This window comes from Dermacentor andersoni, chromosome 2, assembly GCF_023375885.2.
Source record: "Dermacentor andersoni chromosome 2, qqDerAnde1_hic_scaffold, whole genome shotgun sequence".
NCBI lineage: Eukaryota > Metazoa > Arthropoda > Arachnida > Ixodida > Ixodidae > Dermacentor > Dermacentor andersoni.
Window position 1 is genome coordinate 231,499,761 of NC_092815.1, and position 22,185 is coordinate 231,521,945.

General features: G+C 44.5%; 1 protein-coding gene across 2 annotated transcripts in view; it reads left to right on the top strand.

Annotated features, from left to right (window-relative positions):
• The window catches only part of LOC126539816 (uncharacterized), a 212,396-nt gene extending 192,685 nt beyond the window's left edge, over nucleotides 1–19,711 (top strand). For both annotated transcript variants that reach the window (XM_055075745.1, XM_055075746.1), the window contains exons 32-34: nucleotides 3,963–4,220; nucleotides 8,472–8,646; nucleotides 17,039–19,711. In XM_055075745.1, coding sequence (XP_054931720.1) covers nucleotides 3,963–4,220; nucleotides 8,472–8,646; nucleotides 17,039–17,196 — 591 coding nt within the window. In that variant the 3' untranslated portion in view covers nucleotides 17,197–19,711. The remainder of the gene's footprint in view (nucleotides 1–3,962; nucleotides 4,221–8,471; nucleotides 8,647–17,038) is intronic.
• The last annotated feature ends 2,474 nt before the right edge of the window (nucleotides 19,712–22,185 follow it).

Here is a 22,185-nt window from a genome sequence, read left to right on the forward strand (position 1 = left end):
TTACAAGCTTATACGGCCAATAAAGCTACTATTCTTACTTCGTAGTGCTATCTACTAATTTGCTATCTCAATCGAAGCTTCACTTTTCAGCCAAAACTGTGACTTTTTTTTAAGCACTTAATGTAAGCTATGTTGTGTTCTCCATAGGTTTGCACACACAAAGTGTTAGATAAAGAGATGTGTGCTTTTCTTAGCTTTTTCTAGTGGCTGCAAGGTGGCATCACATATCTGAGATTTCCTCTAGGCGGTTCTTGGTGCGTTCCATTACTTTGGCTCGAATCTGTCCTCTCAGTTATCAATGAAGACTGAAACTGGTTAGAATTCGTACACACCCACAGTTGTCTTAGTTAAGTTGCCTTACTCTTCTGCTGGATCATTCTGCAAACTACTAACATCACAATCATTCTCTACATTCCTGTATATGGCACAATCATCAGCATATAACCTCACTTTGCATTCTAGATTGTGGACAATGTCATTTATAAAAACTTAACATAACAAAGGCCCCAAAACAGACCCTTGGGGCACGCCAGAGGTTACGGTGACAGGTGTTGATTTAGTGCCGTTTATTAAAACATGCTGTGTTCGTCCAGACAGGTAATTTCCAATACAATGTACTATTGCAGGGTGTATACCGAGACAAGATAATTTATGTAAAAGCAATGCATGAGAAACGGTGTCAAAAGCTTTCTGGAAATCCAAAAATATGCAGTCTACCTGAAATCCAAGGTCAGAAGAGTAAAAGAGATCATGGGAGAACTCTACCAGTTGAGTCGTACATGACAAACCAGGCCTGAATCCATGTTGAAAATTCGAAAAGAAATTATTGCTTTGTAGGTGTTTCATCACAGCACTGTATATAATGTGTTCTATTGTTTTGCAACATACACATGTTAGAGAAATAGGCCTGTAGTTTTCTAGTACACTTTTGGGACCGTTTTTATGAATGGGAACGACGTAGGCTACCTTCCACTCTGCAGGTAATGCAATGGTATTTAATGATTTATTAAACAGAGCTACTAAAAAATGCGCAATTTCTTGAGAGCAGGATTTTAATACCTGCGACGGAATGCCATCAGGACCGCCAGCCGATTTGTTGTTTAGATTGGAAATAAGCTTCAGAACACCGTTATATGTGACAGTAACCATAGGCATATTCTCGTAGACTATTTCTTGCATTTCAGGCAGTTCACCAGTGTACGTCTCAGAAAAAACACTTTTAAAATAGGAATTCAGACAACCAGCCTTCTCGTAATCATCAAGCACTGTTTTCTCGCCAACTGATAAACTAGGGACAGTGGTGCCCACTTTACCATTTATTTTAACAAATTTCCAAAATTCTTTAGGATTATCCCTCAACTTTGCGTCAAGCGATGAAATATAAGTTTGTTTATTTACCTTTATTTCTTGCTTAATTTTGTAGTTCATGTGACTCATTTCATGGAAAGCAGACTGATTGCGAGTCTTCAAATACGAAGCATACAAGCGGCGTTTTTTTGTTAATTAGCGAACGAATTGTCTTATCTTTCCAAGGTTTATCTTTCCGGCACCTAGTTGTCAAAAGTTTGGAAGGTGTGTATTTTTCAATTAAAGCCTTTACTTTATCTCTAAAAAGAATCCAAGCTTCATCTATGTCCACTGACTGGCTGACCTCATAAAAAATAGGGAAGAAATTTGAAAGCTCTCGTGATAAAGACATGTAATCCCCTCTGTCGTAGAACAAGAACCTTTCTAGGATATTTATGGGCTGGTCTAACTGAAGCGGCACTAGACGTGGCAACAATGCAATCGTGATCACTGATACCAGGGATGACAGCTACATTTTGGATCAACGACTCAGAGCTAGCAAAAAACAAATCCAAAGTGCTCGCAGAAAAATGATCTCGTCGCGCGCTTTCGGAGACGAATTGGGTTAGATCATTAGTTATAATAAACTTTGAAAAGGCAAGAGATAGGGCAGTCGAGTCTGTGAACACAGGTTTGCCATCTTCCCAGTCAACAGCAGGCATGTTAAAATCACCCCCAAGTATATACTCACTATTTACGGTAGTTAAAAAGTTTGATAGCTCGGTAAATGATTCCGGATTACAAGAACTAGGAGACCGGTAAAAAGACCCAGCAGCAAGGTAATTGCCATTGCTCATTCTAACCCTGCACCATATGGATTCAGAGTGATTGAAAGAAGCAGGGAGTTCAGTACTGTGAAAGCACTCATTAATGAGAAGAAAAACGCCGCCACCATGCGCGTTTCTGTCACACCGGTAAACATCATAACCACACGGAAATACCTCGTTATTGGCAATGGATTCATGAAGCCAGGATTCAGTTCCGATCACTATGTGCAGTTGGACAGCGAAAAGCAAAGCTGCAAACTCATCGACCTTATTTTTCAAGCTTTGGCAGTTAACTAACAAAAGATTAAGTGTAAGATAACAAGAAGTGTTATTTTTCGCGCCAGTAAGCAAGGTTTTAGGTTCTGCACAATGATCTGCAATATGTCACCATTTCCTGTGTCATTCCTTGAAGGATTAACATTGGGCGAAATTTGCAGTAGAAAATGGTTGATGCGCTTCTTTCACCTCTTCTGTACGGCTGTTACAATTTTTTCACATATTGAAAGTGAGCCCCCTAGATCCGCACGAGACGCTTAAGCGAGAGCAAGCCTGGCTTTAACGTTGTGTACATTAATCCGACGAAAACATTTCAGTGTGTCACCATCTGCGACTTGGAAGACAATGCTCCGCACACAGAACTTCCACGAGGATGAACACTGCAAGAGACTCGCGGCTGCATGTGTGCAGGTGCACCAACTAGGGGGGCATAGAGGGGTGCCTTTCTGATAGACGCCCATTTCAGTTTTTTTCCCTTTTTAACCTTTTGAGGGTCGATTTTTTTCGCCATATGCGACCCCCCAGGGTCGGTTTTATTGCAGATTCCGATTGTTCTTAGGGACTTATTTCGAAAAATATTTACCGTAATTTTTCTAGGGTGACCGTAAAGTGAGAAAAAATATTTTGCGTTGGTATATGTGCACTCTTCATTCAAGAATAGCAACAATTAAAAAAGGGGATAAACCTATCAGAATGAAAAATTTTATGCATTTTTATGCACATAGTTCAAGGCTTTGAAAATCCGCACATGAGAATATTTCGCAAGCATCAAATGTTCGTGCTTTTACACTAATAGGTACGTCCATAGCGTAATCGAACTGCATAGGTGCACGCACTCAAGAAAACTGTTTGGTTGTGTGCCCATCAAAAAAAAGCAACACGTGTGACAAACTTCCGCTAATCTTCATCTTATCGCCAAGCAGCTAGGGCAATTAGTTTTCCGGAGTCTTAAAAAAAAGAAAAGAAACGGAAACGCATGCAGGGCGGCATCCTTCCTATGCGCACCCCTGTGAGCACTAAACAAGCAAGAAACAAGCGGTCGCCCGGTGAGCGATTAGGAACAATATAGCCATCAGTTTCGCAAGTGCAAAAAGCCGAAACCACCTGCGAAACAAAAGCCGAACGGCCACCCACCCGCGTACACGCCAATGCGCGAGCGGTGGTATGTAGACGCACGGGAGCAAACTCTCGGTAAAAGAAACCATGCAACGAAAACCGAGAGAGGGAGGCGCGTGAAAAGAATTCCCTGTATTCCCCACATAGTGACAGCACAGGACAGAAAAGAAAAAGTTTGGAAATTGGCGCACTTTTTAAACATACAGACGGCGCCGTAAATATATGGCATCAACCATTTTGGGACTTGTTCGTGGCGCCATATATTTATGTCATTGACCCTCAGAGGGTTAAACTATGGGCACAGGAGCAGAGCAGTTTCCTCCTCTAATTTACCAGCTTGAGGTGCTTTGCTCCCAACTGGTTTGCGGGTTGCTCTAAAGGATGCCATAAATTTTTATATTTTCACTGTGCAGCTGGTGTTATGTAGGGCTCATCCCATTCTACCCATTCATGCAGGATGCTGCTTCTGTGGCACAAAGCAGTGGTGCCTCTCTCGAGTTGCCGGTCCGCACAGAAGAAGTACCATCAACGAATAGCAACTCCGCCGGTAGCTTGGAATCAGCAGAGAATGACGCTGCATCCGCTGATGATGTCAACTCGGAGCCAGCAGCAAGTGACGCAACCTGCACTGGTGATGTGAACTCCGAGCAAGACTCGGACGATGAGACCGTCAACATGCCCTGCACGCAGGCACCCACTGCTAAAACCCCACAGGTATTTGCTCTCATTGCACACATGCAGGCCCGTAATATTAGAACCCTCTCTGGGCTGTCAAAGAATCTGTATTGTCATAGCTTCCTGCAACAGCTAATGTGTCATCACTTAAATGATCCGGCAATCACGGGTAAGTTTTCATAGTTGTTTGTTTGGGAGAACCCCATTAGGCTAGGCTAACCCGATAAGTCAAACCTTGTCATAACGAAGTAAGTCAAATTTCCATTCAAATCCCATAGTTTCATGTACAGTTGAATCCCAGCACTACAAAGTCCGCTTCAGTGAAATTTCCACCACAGCGAAGATTTCTTCATTCCCCGTCGATGTCCCGTAGAACATAATGCAAATCGCTTCTCGGCCTTTTGGCTAAGATCAAAGTGTAACATCATGCATTGAAATTCCCTCCAAAACGAACTACTGTGTGGAAATATTTTCACTTCAGCGGAAACTTTATGGAGCAGACATGAGCAAAATTATTTAAAGTACAGCTCATTGAAAACCTGAAAACTGTTTTCCCGTGCCTTCACAAACCATTGACCGTAATAGCATGAAAAAAAGAAGCACATGTAAAAATACTGTGTTTACTCGCATAATGATCGCACCCCTGAATTTCGTCGTCAAAATTTGATTTTTTTTATTTCCCGTGTAATGATCGCAACCCGAACTTGCTGCAGCGATATGTCGTGTGCCAAGTCTAGCTAATGAGGATCACACTTACCATCTGTTGAATGCTACGCGAATGACTCTTGGAAGACATACCAAGCGGTCTGCACGCACCCAACATACTTAAGCAGATTCCCCATTCCATTCCTTTCATCACCTTCTGCACTTCCATAAAGAAAAGCTACAACCAAACTTCCCTCGGCTTTATTATTTGTAGGCTTCATAATGGCTTTGGTCAACAACAACATAAAGGACGCCTTTCAATTCTTCTCCTCTGCCCTCGTGGGCACGCATCAAATCGCGAGTGGCAACAATAGTGGCCACGTTTACACTGATACGTTAGAAGTGTACCCTATTCATATGCTGGCGCTTGTAACGCAGCTAAGATATTCGTCCACCCTTAGCGGAAACGTGCCGTATTAGGATAGTAGTGAGGACAAATGCCGCAGTTTCAGCAGCATGCCCACCATGTGTTTCTATGTCACTGGCAGCTAAGTGTGCCCATCTCTTGTTTCTGTCCCCTCAAACTGACATTGCTATGTTATTGTTGCAAGCTTGCCGATATTAACAATATTATTCAAAAATGATACGGAAGAAGCTGTTTCAATGTGCATAATGTACTCACGAAAAGAAAAATAATCGCGTTCGGTTTGCTCTGCCGGCCGTCATTTTTGTTTTGGTGTCCCGCACTGACAGTGGCAGCCGCTTGCTTGTCATCATGCAGCAAATGCGGGATGAAAAAAGAAAATGTTTATTTTCGGGGGAAATTTAACCCGCGTAATGATCGCACCCCTGGATTTGCGTAAATTTTTTTGACAAAATAGTGCAATCATTGTGCGTAATATGGTAGCACAAACTTGAGGTGCTGCGATAGTGATGGTGATGCAATGCACTCTTGTGGAGGAGCATCAGAGCTCCAAGGAAGCATTTTCGATTACATTGGCGAGTGAAAGGGTGCACATACAAGCAACATACATGCAATACTTATTTTTATAGTATTTCTCATTGTTCATTTTCTTTAATGTTTTGTGAGAATGGCACCGGTGTACAACAGTGATTGCTGATTATACGAAGTTGCAGTTGCGAGCAAGGTCAAATCCCGGTAGGGTGCGACAAGGCATTTGTGCAACGCGCACTTGGCAATGAACGATTGCATCGCCAGTTAGTCATTGGCTCCCGAAGCTGCCAAAAACAATCATAATGGGAACAGCGCGAACAAGATGACGACTGAGTGAAAGGACACAGGACGAGCGCTGACTCACAACTACGTTTACTGAAACACACATCAGGTATATAAGTGACACAAGCAATCACATGGTTATTCGAGGAACGCACAACCGGGCCACGTATATAAGGGCATCTGTTACCATATCGAGCTATCTAGGTGCATAAATTCCTGCTGAGAAAGCGCGATCGAAGGCTGGCTAATGCAGTGTGTGTTTCAATAAAGGTAGTTGAGAGTAGCGCTCATCCTGTGTCCTTTCGCTCCATCGTCATCTTGTTCGCGCTGTTCCCATTATGACTGCATACCAACTCGCCTAACCTTCCACTTTAATGCCAAAACAATACCTGGAGAAGCCTGTCGCAGCCAACAAAGAAGCGCAAGTTTTTGTCCCTAAAAGAGAAGGCTTGAGTAACGCATAGGCTGAAACTGAAGAATTTGAAATGCTGGCGAGTTCTCGTTCAACAGCATTGAAGACTAAGGACAGCGTAGCCAAAGTGCTAGCTTCAGGGACGTCAGCAAAGCGCCAGAAACTACTGAGCCAGTGCACAAGGCCCTACACAAGGCAGTGTACATATGGTTCGTGGCGATGCAGGCCAAGAAAATCGCCCTTAGTACAGATATTGTGTGGCAGAAAGTGCTAGGTACCGAGCGTAGGTTGGCTGAACAGGTTCAAGTCTTGCCACAGCATCATCGGGAAAGTTTCATGTGGTGAAACCGCTTCTGCAGATAATAAGGGCACTTTTGCGTGGATGTTGGCCAACCCCACAGATTTCCTGGAAGACTCTATGCACTATCAGACTTTTACAGCACCGACGAGACTTCTAAGAGATGCTACGCACTAGGATTCTGGATTCTCTGACACATACCCACAGCAGCGCCAGCCACTCGACTAAACTCGCGTACAACGGCAGCTGGATTTTTGACAACTGTTGCTTGAAAAAGTTTCACTAATATTTCCATCTGTCACACAGATCATTCTAGTTGTTAGTATAGAGGAGTGTGCCTGTTTACAATGTTCCTAAGGAGCAAATGCTGTGAGGTATTTTAGTAAACAGTCTACATCTTGAGTACTAAACAATTTTCAGTTTTTAATGAAAATGTTATAGTTTGGGGCTTCTACTGTAGTATTTTCCATACCTTAAAGCTTGCGGGTATCAGTAAAGAAGGCAAGGAGCTTCAAGTTGCAGATAGGAATCAGATCTAGTGTCACGAAGTCAAGCATTTACTGTAAAATTGAATATCTCGTTGCACGGTACACAAATGTTTTTTTATTGTAGGGCCAAACAAAGTTGAACTAATCAGCTAAGTAGTAGAAGGTTGGTCAGGTACTACAGTCGAACCTTGATTCATCAAACAGCACAGTGATTGTGAAAAAGTTCGATATAGCCAGAATTCGGCACCGAGGAGGAGTCAGTGAAGCAAATGCAATGCGTTGTTGACATTGTCGAATTAGTCAAGCTGCCACTTGCGTATGCCAGTACGTTCAAATGATGCCCTCGGCGCGATCGATGTGTGCAGCTACAGTGCGCAGCAGTTGGGAATGCCCATTGCGCCACCGCTATCTTCGAGGATGTTGTGGGAAAGCTCCCCGCTTGTCAACAGAGCGCACATGGTCTGGGGTGGTGGAGTACAGTATATCCATTTACGTCCGATACCGTTCGAAATAAACAGTTAAAAATGCATGCGATTTGCCAGGTGATATAGAAAGCGTTCGATATATGTAATAATTTGATACATCCGTGTTATATATATCGAGGTTTGACTGTAGTTCATATAAATTGGCATTGCTGCAGTAAACTGTGATAATAGAGAGTACTTATCATAAAGCAGAACTGAATATGATTGCTTATCCAAGCATAAATTGCACTGCGAGCCCCAACCAACCAGTAAATGCGACTATCTGAATGCCAAGAAACCTTCTTGCCAACAAAAGCAACAGTACAGGGTACAACGTGAATGGTGTAAGCTTTTTTCACTGCTGCCATTCTTGCGGCATTGTGCTTGTGAGTCAAATCCAAAAACTTAGCGAGACACTGTGCATCCAAAATTCCAGTCACCGTTGCATATTATTGGTTCCATAGAGACAGCACTGATGCTGGGGGGGCATTTGACTAATTGAGCAGATCCAAAAAATCGGTTTGTGACTGTAAACAAATTTTGTATTTCACTTGTCTTGGCTACGAGCTGTGCCATTGGCCATGCCACTTGCGCATCAATATTGTTGATGGTGCGAATTTTCAAGTTTGTTTTTTTGTTTCAAATGGCAAGAAAGTTCTGAATATTCTCAATACCTAAATGCATAATATTAAATTGAATCTTTGCAGAAGTCTATTGAAAAGCTTTGCTCTGTGTGTGTCTTGCAGGAAGACGACCTGGCCACCATGATGGAGGATGAAGCTGAGACTGCTTGTTCGTCATCATCTGAGCCGAAGGAATCATTGGCACCACCCATAAGTCTGCACGACGCCACGTCGCAGACAGATGAGGATGCACAAACTACTGTCAGCTGTGGGGTGCAATGCTGCCCACTGCGAACAGGTAAGAAGAGTTTGTTTGCATGCTTTCCTAACCACATAAGCCTGAAGAAGGCAGACCAGGAAAGAGATATGCCGAATCCAATTTAATGAATTAGTAATTGTAGAAGAAAACTTTGTGAATTGCGAATTCTGTTATCTTTTCTACGTTTCAGCCATAAAAATTGCGCCACATATTTCTTGAACATATCTAGTACCGTATTTACTCGCATAATGAGCGCACTTTTTTGTCAGAAAAATTGACGCAAATTCAGGGGTGCGATCATTACGTAGGTTAAATTTCCCACGAAAAGAAAAAAAAAATTTTTTCGTCCCGCATTTGCTGCGGGATGCGGGTGCGGGACACTAAAACAAAAATGGCGGCTGGCGGAGCAAACCGAACGCGCCGAGCGCAATTTTTTTTTCTTCTCGTGAGTACATTACGTGCATTGAAACAGTTTCTTCCGTATCAGTGATGAATAATATAGTTAATATCGGCAAGTTTGCGGCAATAACGTAGCCATGTCCACTTTGAGAGGACAGAAACAGATCGGCGCGCTTAGCTGCCAGTGAATGGTAAGTGCAATCATTATTAGCTAGACTTGGCACACGACATACCACTGCGGCAAGTTCGGGGTGCGATCATTACACGGGAAATAAAAAAAATCGAATTTTGACCACAAAATTCGGGGGTGCGATATGCAAGTAAATACGGTAAATGGCATCTCATCAGTGAAGGCTTACGAAAAAAAAAATTCTGCATGAAACACAAACAAGTCAGTAGCTGACTGATTTTTCAAACATGAAGAAGAGTTGCAAAAGTGTAAAAAAAAAAATTGATCAGCTCGACGACGGTGTCTACCAACCAGGAAAACTGGGAATTCTCGGGGATATTGAGTAGTCTGGAAAAACTCAGGGAAAATTGGGGAATTTGTGCTTCTATCAGGGAAAATTAGCTGTAATATTATTGAAAAGGAACGAAAGTCGTGGTAATGCTGGCTCGAGTAAGAGACAGGAATCGTAACGAATAGTCTTTGACGCCCTGTTGTCGGCTGGAGGAATTGCCATTGTACAGTGAACGACCGACTTTTCGGGCGGCTTCGCAGTACCACCACTTACCCCATAGAGTCAGTGTATCAGAACATCTGAGATTTCGGACACAAGAACCCTTCGCCGTGCGATTTTCCCGAGTTTTTTTCCGGGACTGCCGGTCCAAAACAGCATTAATCAAAGCCATTACCGCTGCCGCTTTGATTACCTCGCCGCCTCGCACTGGCGCTCTCGCATGCAGATCCGCTGGCAGCCATAGCCGCCACTGCGGCAACGCTAGGCCTAGCTGCTTCGACATTTGCTATTAGGCTTCTTGCTGTTGGGTGCAGTGTTTTTAATTGAAAGAATTCGCCGCTGTCAGCAGTGGCACAGACTCCACATTTGTGGTCCTCATGATTGGCTTCGAAGCTCGGAAAAAACGGTGCGTTTCATAATGCCGGTTCCTGAAAGTCAGCTTCACCTCTGTACAGAAATGTTACTTCGTGAAGCATATGCAAAAGCATTGCTATGAAGCATAACAAGCATGGGAAGGGGCTATTGCCACTGGACACAGTGTGTATTCCTTAATTATACACGCGTACACTCGATATCTCCTGTCACAGTGCGAGCACCGAAATGACTTATCTGTACTGACAGGCCTTCAGAGCTTTTTTGAAACCTGCCATAGTTACTCAGTGGCTATGGTGTTGGGCTGCTAAGCATAAGGTCACGGGATCGAATCCTGGCCACGGCGGTGGCATTTCGATGGAGGCAAAATTATAAAACACTCGTGTACTTAGATTTAGGTGCATGTTAGAAATTTCCAGAGTCCTTCACTACGGCGTGCCTCATAATCAGAAAGTGGTTTTGGCACGTAAAACCCCATAATATAATTATTTTTTTTTACCTTTTTTGAATGTGCCTGTGGCGGTTCGAGTCCTTAAGGGCATTAAAAGACATGCATTCTTTCCCAACTGGCCGATTTTTCATATGTTTTCTTAGCCCCTAGGGAGTTCGACAAATTGGACGTTGACTGTACAACTGACCAAAAATATGCTTCAAATGGTCCATGGGGCAAACGAGCAGCGGAAGGAGGACGAGAACAGAAAGGACCAACGCATTGAGGAATGAACGGGAAAGGAAGCGTGCTGCTGCCCTTTTGAAGGAGCTTGAGCTCAAAAAACAAAGTGTTGGCTGATGCCGAGATGCAGGTGGCCCTCATCCAAACGAAAACAACATGCTTTAAAGCAGTGAAACACAACACTGAGGTGTTGTGCGCAGGCTGAGAGTATGTCAGGACAGTTGAGGTTGACTTACAAGCTGTTGAGAGAGAATCTCAATTGTGACAAAGTTCGGGCCTCATACCACTGAGCTTGTTGCTATCAGTTCATAGAAATAGCTCATATTCGAAAATATTTGCTTCTTTATGCATCTTTTTATTCGTATTTGAGAATGTCCAACTCGATTTGCAATTTTCTTTAACACATTTTATTTGCTGTGCACATTACTAACACCTCCCTTTTATTCTCTTTTTGAATAAAGTAAACACTACTCCTTAGTATTAAGCTGGATCAAGTAGTTTGTTTTTCGAAATTTTTTTCACATACTTACTAGAGAGTGACAGCATCGGGCAACGTGGTTTCAGCCCATCTTGACGGAAAACATAGTTCTGCGTCACTCAGGGAATTTTGCAAAGGCACTCAGGGAAAACCTGGAAAACTCGGGGAATTTAGAAATGTCAATTGGTAGACACCCTGAAAAACACGAATTTAGAAAAAAAAAATAATACAGTGAAACCTTGTTAAACCGTAGTTGGCCGAAGCTCGGAAAAAGTATGTACTGTTTAACCGAAATAGCATTATATCGCCCACTTACCTGTCGAAAACGGAACTGAGAGTGCGATGAAACGGGAGGAAGACATGCAGTATTTATTCACTTCGCTCGACAGAAGGGTTATTTTCGTTTGATGCCGCCGCGATGGCCTAGCACGATGACAGCGGCCTCAAATGCGCATTGGCGCTTGCGTGGGCAGGCAGCAATTTGGGTTTTGTTCCGCTGGCAGTTTAGGCTTCTTTTGCTTGCAAAACTGATGGCTATCTCATTACGAATTGCTCAAAGCGCTACCGCTTGTTTCTCTCTCGTTTAGTGCTCACAGAAGTGCACATAGGAAGGACGCTGCCGTCTGTGCGTTTCCATTCTTTTTCTTTCTTTCTTTCTTTCTTTCTTTTTTTTTTTTTTTTTTTTTTTTGACCCTCTGGAAAACTAATTGCCTCTGGTTGGGGATTAGATTAAGATTAGCGGCAGTTTGTCACACGTGCTTTTTTGATGGGCACAGAACCACGCAGATTTCTTGAGTGCGCGCACCTATGCAATTCGATTACGCTATGCACCGAAGCCTCATACAGTGAAACCTCATTAAACCATAGTTGGCCGGAGCCCGGAAAAAGTACTTGCTGAACAGTAGTACTTGGGCGCGATCGGAGATCTTTGTTCGATACGCATTCTGTTCGGTTGTTGCAACATCACAAAGTGGCAGTATGCAAAATTTCTGAGAACGGGGCGGAGAGAGCAGCCAATCAGCAAGCGGTGGACTCCCCGGAAGTTTACTTCCCTTGTTTATCGTCTGCTTGCAGACAGTATACTACAAAACAAAATGTTTCTCGTCTTCCAAATGAATGAAATCTTCATCAAAAAATGAATTTTTTTCTTCTCAAGCTTAAACACGTTTTCAAATAGTAGTAGGTGTGACTGCTACAATTTATAACTATTAGTTTCTCTGCGTCGTCCCGAGGTGGTGTCGCGCACAGCGAGAACAAAGAAAGAAAAAAGAAACGACGGGAGCAGTGGTGCACTTTTCAAGAGGCAGCAACAGCATTCCAGTCGCTAGCTGGCACCCGATGATGGGGTCGATTTCGCTGTACAACCAATGCACTATTTGTTCCGAGAAACGAAAGCGACGGCGGAATTCACTTTCTGCCATTTCTTCAAACGCGCTTCACAGCTCCACTCGCTCTGCTTCCTCGTCGAGCAACGCCAGCGCGACAACCGAAGTTCCCAACGCAAGCGCCATTTTGTCGAATTAAAATATGGATTGGATCCAAACATGCCATTCCGCAGCCGCCGGTTGGATTCAATCCAATCCACCAGACGTGCCATGCGAAGCCGGTCTCATAACGAGCGTATGATTGCTCCAAACTGGAGGAAGCTACGGCAGCTAGGCTTGAAGCGTGTACGAGGCAGCCATATTAAAATGCCGATGGCAATATGGTACAGTGCAGTCCACTTATAACGATATCGATATAGACGAAAAATATGATCGTTATAACCGATGATCGCTATATCTGGACTGCAGTTATCAAAAAAAAAAAATTTTAAGACGCGTTTGCGCTCTTTACCTTTGCAGCTCTGAACTCGAATTCGCTACTTGCTCTAAAGAATAGATGATGTATACAGTAGGCCGTGAAAAACAAACTTTATTTCTAGCGCCAATGACCGTGTCAAGGATTAGGCGCGCCGAAGTAGTCCGAAATCTGCACTTGCTTTTGCGGCAGCTTCAGCTTCACAACCGCGGTGTGCATGGATTCCAGCTGCTGCGCGAACACTGGCGGCAATCCTTTAGCATGCATAAAATCAATTAAGGAGTCGATCGACGACAGTGCACTTTGCGTGGACATCGTGGTCGAGGTCAAGGAGCCACTGTCGATCTCGTTGTCACTGTCGCTGATGCCGTCGCCACCGTCGCACAACTTTGCGTCTGTCGAGACAGCACATCTTCGGCGATCGCCTCGTCGGTGACCTCATCGCAGAACGAGGCAGCACTGTCTGCAGTCAAAAACTCCTCCTTCGACACACCACCTGTGTCACCAGTAGGAACGAGCTCCCAGAGCTCGGTTATGTCAGCGACTTCCACCGGGTCGGTCTCAGCGGGTTGGGGAAGTTCGTCCTTACGCACAAAGCCCGCCTTCTTTAAGCCATTGGTGATGAACCACTGGTAAGGCGCCTCTTCAACATCGGCGTACAAGGGGTCTCTAGCCCCTTTTCCGCTGATCGGAATGGCCGCTGATAGCTCCTGCCTTCACAATCGCGGTGCTCCCGGTTTTCAAGATGGTTGATATCGTTAACTGGACGAGCTCATACTTCTTCACGAGGGCGCTCACCTTGAAGCCGCATCGACAGTCCTGCAAAATATCCATCTTCGTGTCAAGCGACACAGCTTTGCGCTTTGTCGGCGCCATCTTCGAACTGGGTTGAACCGTTGGTTGCACGCTGCTTCGGTGGCGTCAGCCTGCTATCGCGAGAGAGACGCGGGACGGGCACCACCGCGCCGCTTTGCTTGTCGCTTCTTTTTTTTCTTTCTCTTTCGGAGCGACTGTGGCCGACGCGCATGAAGCAGCTAGCGCCATCTTGTGGCGCGCTGCGCCAACGTTGGCTGCGCCTACTCGTGCGCGGGCGGGGCGAGACGCGCTGCGCGGTAATGGCGGCAGATACGAACTTACGGAGGTAAACATCGCCTCGTCTCGACATCGTTCGTTTCAGGGAACTAAGCAACGCAAACGTTACGATTATTTGGCACGGAAAACGCCGTCCAGACTGCAAAATTTTGATCGTTATATCCGATATGCGGTGAATAACCTATCGTTATAAATGGTTTTTTTCCCCATAGACCTAATGCATAAAATGACACTCTCATGTCGACCCATCGTTATAACCGATATATCGTTATATGTGGTATCGTTATAAGTGGACTGCACTGTAACACAGATTTAGGGTTGTACTCAATTCTAACGCGCGTACAATTGTTGGACCCATTTGATCGGGGAAAAAGTGCGCATTAGATTTGAGTAAATACAGTAGGTAATATGCGGGGTTATGTTCTGGCAACTTACATTGATGCGGGATTGTAGTACAGCAACATTTCATTGTCGAAAGGTACGAAATGCATTTAAGGCTAAACCCCTATGAGAGCGATTTCCTGCACGACGATGACGAGCGGCGGCTTCGAGTGACGAAACAGGCCGTTGCTTGAACAGATCGCTAGGCCTTGTCGCACGATCACTCGGTTCTGGATATATAGAATTCGTTGCTCGTAGCCCGGAAATGCTAGGAGCGACTAGTCAATAGCGTAAAGCCAGAACTGGATGTACATCACTCAAGTACTACCTATTGTCACACGGAACAAGCAACCGATTGCATTTTTATACGTGCAAGGATAACAAACTGCTGCAAGACCTTCAGAAATATTTTACCTGCTTTTTAGAGTAAAGCGCATCAACTTAAATTAATAAAGCACGCATCACACCAGTTACGATGCATGTTTGCTGCCCTCATACCAGCAACACCGAGGAGACGTCGCTAGAAGTTCTCACTCGTATGGGGTACAACTTGTTGGCGACGAGCGAACATGACAGCCATCTCTATTGCGTCGATTGTCTCTGTCGCGCACAAGGTCGCTCGCATAGGGTTTATACTTTAATCCTATGGGCATTCGCCGGTGATACGAAAATATTCGTTGTCACGAGAATTTCGTAGTGGAGGGATTTCGATCATGAGTTTTAACTGTATTTTTATACGGGGGCTCATCAGTGATTGGTTCCGAGATCGTGCATACGGGCTAGATTGACGGCTGTTGACGCGGCAGTTCGTTGCCGCATATCCAGCACAATCTGCGTCCATATTGTCGGCTGATCGGCCCGAACTTCACAAGCGATCTTGCACTTTACAAAATGCACACTGCTTTTTGTTTCCATTCCCTCTGTCTGTGTCGCATTATCATTTCGATCAGTCTTTTCAACCCGGATGAACCTTGTATAGGCAGAGGCGGGCCTGGCCGACTATTTCCAACTGCTTGTAGGTACAGCGGGGTGCGGCACTTGCGGAGACGACGGACGTTTGCGCGCATGCGCGAGTAAGAGCACGTGCGAGAGAGGAAATGTGGGGAGTTTCGCTCCTTGAAAATACGACTCTGCCTAGGTACTACGGAGGAGTTTCTTGGCGCGCGTTGTATGCGCTTGTCCCTAGGCGTGCCGGCAGAAGTTGCGGGGCGCGGTAGTGCTGAACTTTGAAGTTTGAAGTTTATTTTCTTTCTTCATTACAGAAGCGCCAACTTACCACCGCAAGTTGGCGGCTCGGGGCAATTATATTCATTCGATCATGTTTTTACTAATGAAAACAACGTGTCATTTTTTCGCGCTATTGGCGGCGCCTCCAGGACACCAAAGCGTGCCAGGGGAGTCTTAAGATCGGCTGTCCGCTATCACGGACAGCCAATTTTTTATGCGAACACCCCGTGGCACGCTTCGGCCTCTGCGAGCCCCAACCCATGGACCAGTCCGGCTTCTAGCTTTGATCCCCCCGCTACCGCTTGGGTGCCCTGGAGATCTTGCGCCGCCTGCTTTAAATAACCTCAGGTGCCCTCCTGAGGCCTCCGTTTGCCGGTTACATGTGCCCTCCTGGAGCAGTGCTTGTAAAAAATCCTATCTATCACCGCGACGAAAAAAGCGACCCGCGACTTATACAACACTAGTGAGAACATTGTCTCTTCAGACACAGCGATCACCAAGCGGCGTCCGCGCCCACTGCCTCACCGCACGGGCAGCCAGCGGCGGAGCATATAAACCAACTCGACTGCACTCCGCAATGCCGGCATGTCTAGGGGACAAACGAATACAATGCACGCTAAGAAACCTCCTCCGCAATGTCTAGGCCAAGTCATGTATTCAAGGAGCAAAAGCCCTCAGATTTTCTCTCTCGCGCCCGCTCTTACTCGCGCATGCGCAGAAACGTCAAGCTCTGTCAAAAGTGCCACACACCACTCTACCTACTAGCAGTTCTAAAAACGCGGCCCGGCCGAAGCGGTATCGGTCCCCGCATCGGGCCGACATCGGGGAGCGCTCGTAGTAACACAAATCCGCCACCGTGTCAGCCACGATGGCCTGTCCGCATTGCGCTCGATGCTTCTTTAGCATCAAGCACGAGGGGCTACACGGCACATGCGACGTGTGGCACTGAGCATGTCTATACCAAATATATTGAAAAATCGAATTGTAGATGTTCAATTCGCAAATAGAAGGATTTGAACCTTCACTATTCGATTCAGTGATATTCGAGTATTTGCACACCCCCGATTGCACTGGCTTATTTGATGGCGCCCTGACGAGGACTGGGTGATTGAGTGCGTCCATTATAAAGTCGGGCACCTCACTGTCCATGCAGATTATGCTTCAAACTTGGTGATGGATAACACTGTCTTCTGCCTCAGCCCTTTATTCTAAATAGCTCGACATCACCGATTTCATGTTCTCTCATCCGACACACTTTGTTTTTCCTGTCTATCTGTGCAAGCTTATTTGTTTTCTTTTATTAACGCCCATCACACACTTCCTTTTCAGAGGGCGCAGTGCAGACAGGCCCGGTGGTGCTGTCCAAGCTTGAGGTCTGCCAGCTTCTCACCCCCGAATTCTTTGCAACCCTTGAGCGAGCCGAGCTGGGCCGAATCCTTGGCACTATCGCCACAGTTGTTGCCCAGGACCTTCTACCACAAGAGTGAGAGAGCACCTTGGCCGTGGTTCATCCATCAAATACTCATAATACACACAGTCAACGATGTTGGCATGACCAATTCAGCGGCAAGCTTTCTTTCATTTCCACTGCAGACTTGGATGATCAGTAGGTGCAACATTGACTGCCTCATTACCTGTCAACCATTTTAATTTTGGAATCATTACCTGTTGACATTTGTCAGTAGAGCTTTTTTTTTTTCTCGCATTAATTTTTATTCTTCTATGAGCATTGGCTGCCAATGTAAGAGCAACATCTTTTACAATTTCAGCTGAATAGAAGAGCTTATTACTTCATGCAGAGCATTTGTTCAGCTGGCTGCTTGTTTAATGTGTAACATATGCAGATATGTTTCCACGTATGGATCAGTGCACTGCAAAAAAAGAAAAATGAATGGTTGCTTGGAAACAAATTCCACAGGGATCCTTCTTGTAGCTGTCCTTTTACAGCTGCTCTTACATCATTCATCAAATATCAAGGCAGCCAGCTTGCTTCTGAAGGTTTTTATTGTGCTGCAAGTTGAATTGATGTTTAAATCAGCTGCAGTTTTTTTATGTGATTAAGCAGTACGGATCTGCTTACTTAGCGTGTGTGATGGGAAGTGCTATGATATAGGTGCAGTGGGCATCTTTATTTCTACTAGAATATTTTGTGTGGATAACACCATGGTATTGTTTCTCTGAAAGTGAGCCAGAGGGAGCTAGTTTAACGACGTGGCAGACATTCTTTGTTGACATCCTGTTACACTGCCAGGTAATGCAAGCACTCAGTTCATTTTTTGCTTAGTGGTCCACATTACTAAGGCCATGTTTCAGAATGATGACTTTTGAAAAGTTACTTCTATATGTATCACGGCCTGTCTCCACGAAACTTGCCTTACATAAGATATGTCAACGTAGGCCTTGTCGGTTTAAAGGTAAATGAGATGAACACAATGTACAGGAGGACATGGCGCAATATTGTGAAATCTGCAATTGTTTGTTGACCACCATCTTGGTCCCTTGAGTGCACAGGTATCTGCCTATTTTAGCGTTATCACTTGGTGCTTGACCAGTCTGGAATGGGTACAGTCACAAGTCATTACTTCCCGTTATCAGTATTGGCCAAAAATCTATAGTGCCATTTGTCCGAAAAGATATGTTGCTAAGACCGGGGATTTTCTTGCCTTATAGAACACAGCATCACTTCGCTGTTTTGCTCCTACATTAAGTGTGCCTGTTCAAGGTTTGCAGCCTTTTCTACGAAAAATGGTCCAACTGCAGAGATCTATATTTTTATTGCTAGACGAAGCGTTCATTTTTGTCTTTTTAAATTTCAGTGCACACTTTATTCTGCTTAGCCTTTCATGTTGTCTGGCATGCCTGCACAAAAAAAAAAGGAAGTTATTTTCCACACTTTTTTTTGGACTGTGCGATTCCTTTGGTAAGCACACCGGAGTGTTATGAAGTCTCATTTGTTTGTCATGAGAATGTGCTTGTTCTTCTAGCCCGAGGAAGCATAGCGGATTGAAAGTCATTTTCTAATGCAGCTGATTTTCATAAATTAAGTCGCATTTTGCATTAGCCGTTGATGCATTCAATCATTATTTCATTACCATGACATAGTCAGCACAGTTACGTGAGTGCAGGCTTTTATAATGGAAAATGGCTTTTTAGTTGAACTTGTATATTTTCGATGTGGCTGCCAATGTCTGAAGCAGACCATTACTCCAATGTTGAATTTGACATGCACAATTTTTTTTTCCAAATTTTTTATAGATCACTCATTTTAATGATTTTATGAAACTTCTTTTTCTTTTTGCCTTTGGAATGTGCAAAACTCTGGTGGCTTATTACAGTAAAGCACAGGTGAGGAATGAAGCGTACTTTATTTTTTTAGGAATGTCAGCCTTATTGTTATTATTTTCTTTAATAAAGACTATGTAGCTCTTTTTCTGCCAGCTTTGCAACTGTGATTTCTGTAAAGTCTTTTTATGAAGTAATTTCAGTGTCAAAATGGTCAGGCTCTTGCTTCATAAACAAGTGCACCATCTATTTCGCTGCTAGTAGCACAGTTTATTTTATTTATTGCATTTATTATATTGTGTCATTATAGGCTTCGATTTTGTGCTCATAGTGGGCATTTTACACTTTCTGTATATGCATTCGCTTCTGCATTGTTTTGTCTGAAGTGCACTATTTGAATGAGGTTCATCGAGACAGTCATGGTAACAGCCTTGAATGCTGTTATAAATATTAAAGAATGGTGTTAGTGAATGACTTCAGAAAGGATTTAGTGGTGTGTGCATCATTGAGCTCTCATTGCACTTTCTCCCTTGTAATAGCATTGTTGCTGGTAAGCTCTCGCAGTTTATCACTTTAATTAGAATTTGATTACTTGTACATATGTGTTCCTTTGCTGTGTGTGTCCCTAAGATTGAAGTTGTTCTTTTGTGTGATCAGCCTCGCTTTGTACATTTTAGTCTTGGACCTCAAACATTGAAATAAATCATTTTACACATTTTACATGCATCTTGTACATGTGTGTACCTTACTCACGCAGAGCTGTGTGCTTGTTTGTAAACTTGTGCACTAGTGCAAACATCTGGCATTTGTACTTTAATTAGTGGACATCTTTCCTGCCAACTTGGCTTACTGGGTACTTCATGGTCTAACGAGTAGAGCATTGAGCTGCTGTTCTGAAGGATTATTATTCGACACGACAGCACAAACATAGTAGACTTCCATTAGTTCGACCCCGGTCAGTTCGATCTGAACAAAGGTCATGGCCACCGCCCATGCATGGGCCCAAACACTTGTGGTTTCGATCCTAAAATTGACCTTTGCCAGATACAGTCAAATCTTGATATAACGAATCACGCGAGACCGCCGAAAATTGTTCATTATTTTGAAATATCGTTGTGATTAAAAACACGGGGTTATAAGCCAGTGGACAAACCTAGGAATGAAAATGACGTACCTTGGCAGTATACGCGTGTGCAGACAAGCATACTCTCAAATAAAAATGTTTCATTCACTTCAAAGCTGCTTTATTTGAAGAAAACGGTTATTTTCTTCTGGCACTTGCACCACGCACGACTAATTAGGAATACGTCTACATCTTCCACTTTGCGCAATACCTCAATGCGTACGTCATTGCACCGAGTGATGAAAGTGCGGACTTCTTTCATCTGTACTAAAACACCAATGTTCAACACGACCTCATCTTCTGTGTTCAGTGACCCACAGTTGTCTTCCTTTGGGTCGTCATTGTCACTAAAGACGTGCAAACGCAGTTAACAATCTCTGTGGTTGTCAGGTGCGCTGCCGTTAGTGCCACGCTGTCACTCTAAACGTAGTCGTTGAAGGAAGAAATTGTGTGCAGCAGTTCCTCAACCTCGGTCCACAGGTCTCCTGGGTTATTGTCCGTCACCTCCAATTCATCTTCAAGCTGCACAGGTGGTTTGACAAGCCCTGCTTTTCGCCAGCAGTTGCTAATGGTGGACGCCTTCAAGTTCCACCAAGCTCCTGTGAGCATTTCCGCTGCCTGAAGAATATTGATTGCAGTCAGCTGCTTTAGGCGGAGGTTGATAATCAACTGCTGCACAAGGTGCTTACGAAATTCTGCTTTGACACTCTTTATAATGCCCTGGTCTAAGGGTTGCAGCAAGGACATGTTGTTTGGCAGCAGGAACTACAAGCGAACGTGCATCAAGCGAACATTCACAATTTCGGCAGAGCAGTTGTCGACAACCAGTAGAATTCTTCGGTTATCCCTTCTCATTTGGTCGTCAAGTTTAATGAGCCACTCGTAAAAGAGTTCTCTGGTCATCCAGGCTCATTTGTTGGCATGGTAGTCGTACGGTAACGACATGACGGCTTTCATGCAGCGAGGTTTCACGTACTTGCCGATGACAATCAGTTTAATTTTTTTTTGTGCCTGTTGCATTGCAGCAGAGCAGGACTGTCACGCGAAGATGCGACTTCTTCCCTCCTTTGCACTGCAGCTCTTTCAAGTGCATCGTCCGGTCTGGCAGGAGCTGATAAAAGCATGTGGTCTCATCTGCGTTAAAAATATTGTCTTCAGAGTACGATTCAGCCACCTATCATCATCATCATCAGCCTGGTTACGCCCACTGCAGGGCAAAGGCCTCTCCCATACTTCTCCAACTACCCCGGTCATATACTAATTGTGGCCATGCTGTCCCTGCAAACTTCTTAATCTCATCCGCCCACCTAATTTTCTGCCACCCCCTGCTGTGCTTCCCTTGGAATCCAGTCCGTAACCCTTAATGACCATCGGTTATCTTCCCTCCTCATTACGTGACCTGCCCATGCCCATTTCCTTTTCTTGATTTCAACTAAGATGTCATTAACTCGAGTTTCTTCCCTCACCCAATCTGCTCCTTTCTTATCCTATCGCCTATCATTCTTCTTTCCATAGCTCGTTGCGTCATCCTCAATTTCAGCAGAACCCTTTTCGTAAGCCTCCAGGTTTCTGCCCCATACGCGAGTACTGGTAAGACACAGCTGTTGTACACTTTTATACACTTTAGCCACCTATAGAAAACAATAATTGCACCAGGAAACCACGCCTTCTCTGTCAACAGCCTTTTCCTTGCCCGACACTACCTGCCAAGTCATTCCGTTCCTTTGGCAGAAACGAAAAAGCAAACCCACACTGGTGTCGAACCCAGTTATTTCAAATGCATCAGCGAATTTGCGGGCTTTTTCTTGGAGCATTGAGCCAGACACGGGAATATCTTGCAGCCTGGCATCTTTTAACCACGTGAGAACAGCTTGGTCTACATTTTGAAAGTTCCCCAGTTGCAGCCGTTTCCTCCTAGGAGCGAGTTGCGATTCCCGGTGAAGCTTGACAATCTTGTCTCGATCATTCAAAATGGTCCCAACAGTCGATGGGGCAATGCCACGCTGTCTGCACACATCAATTAGCTTTTTCCCTGCGTCAATTTTCTGCAATACGTTCTACCGTATTTACT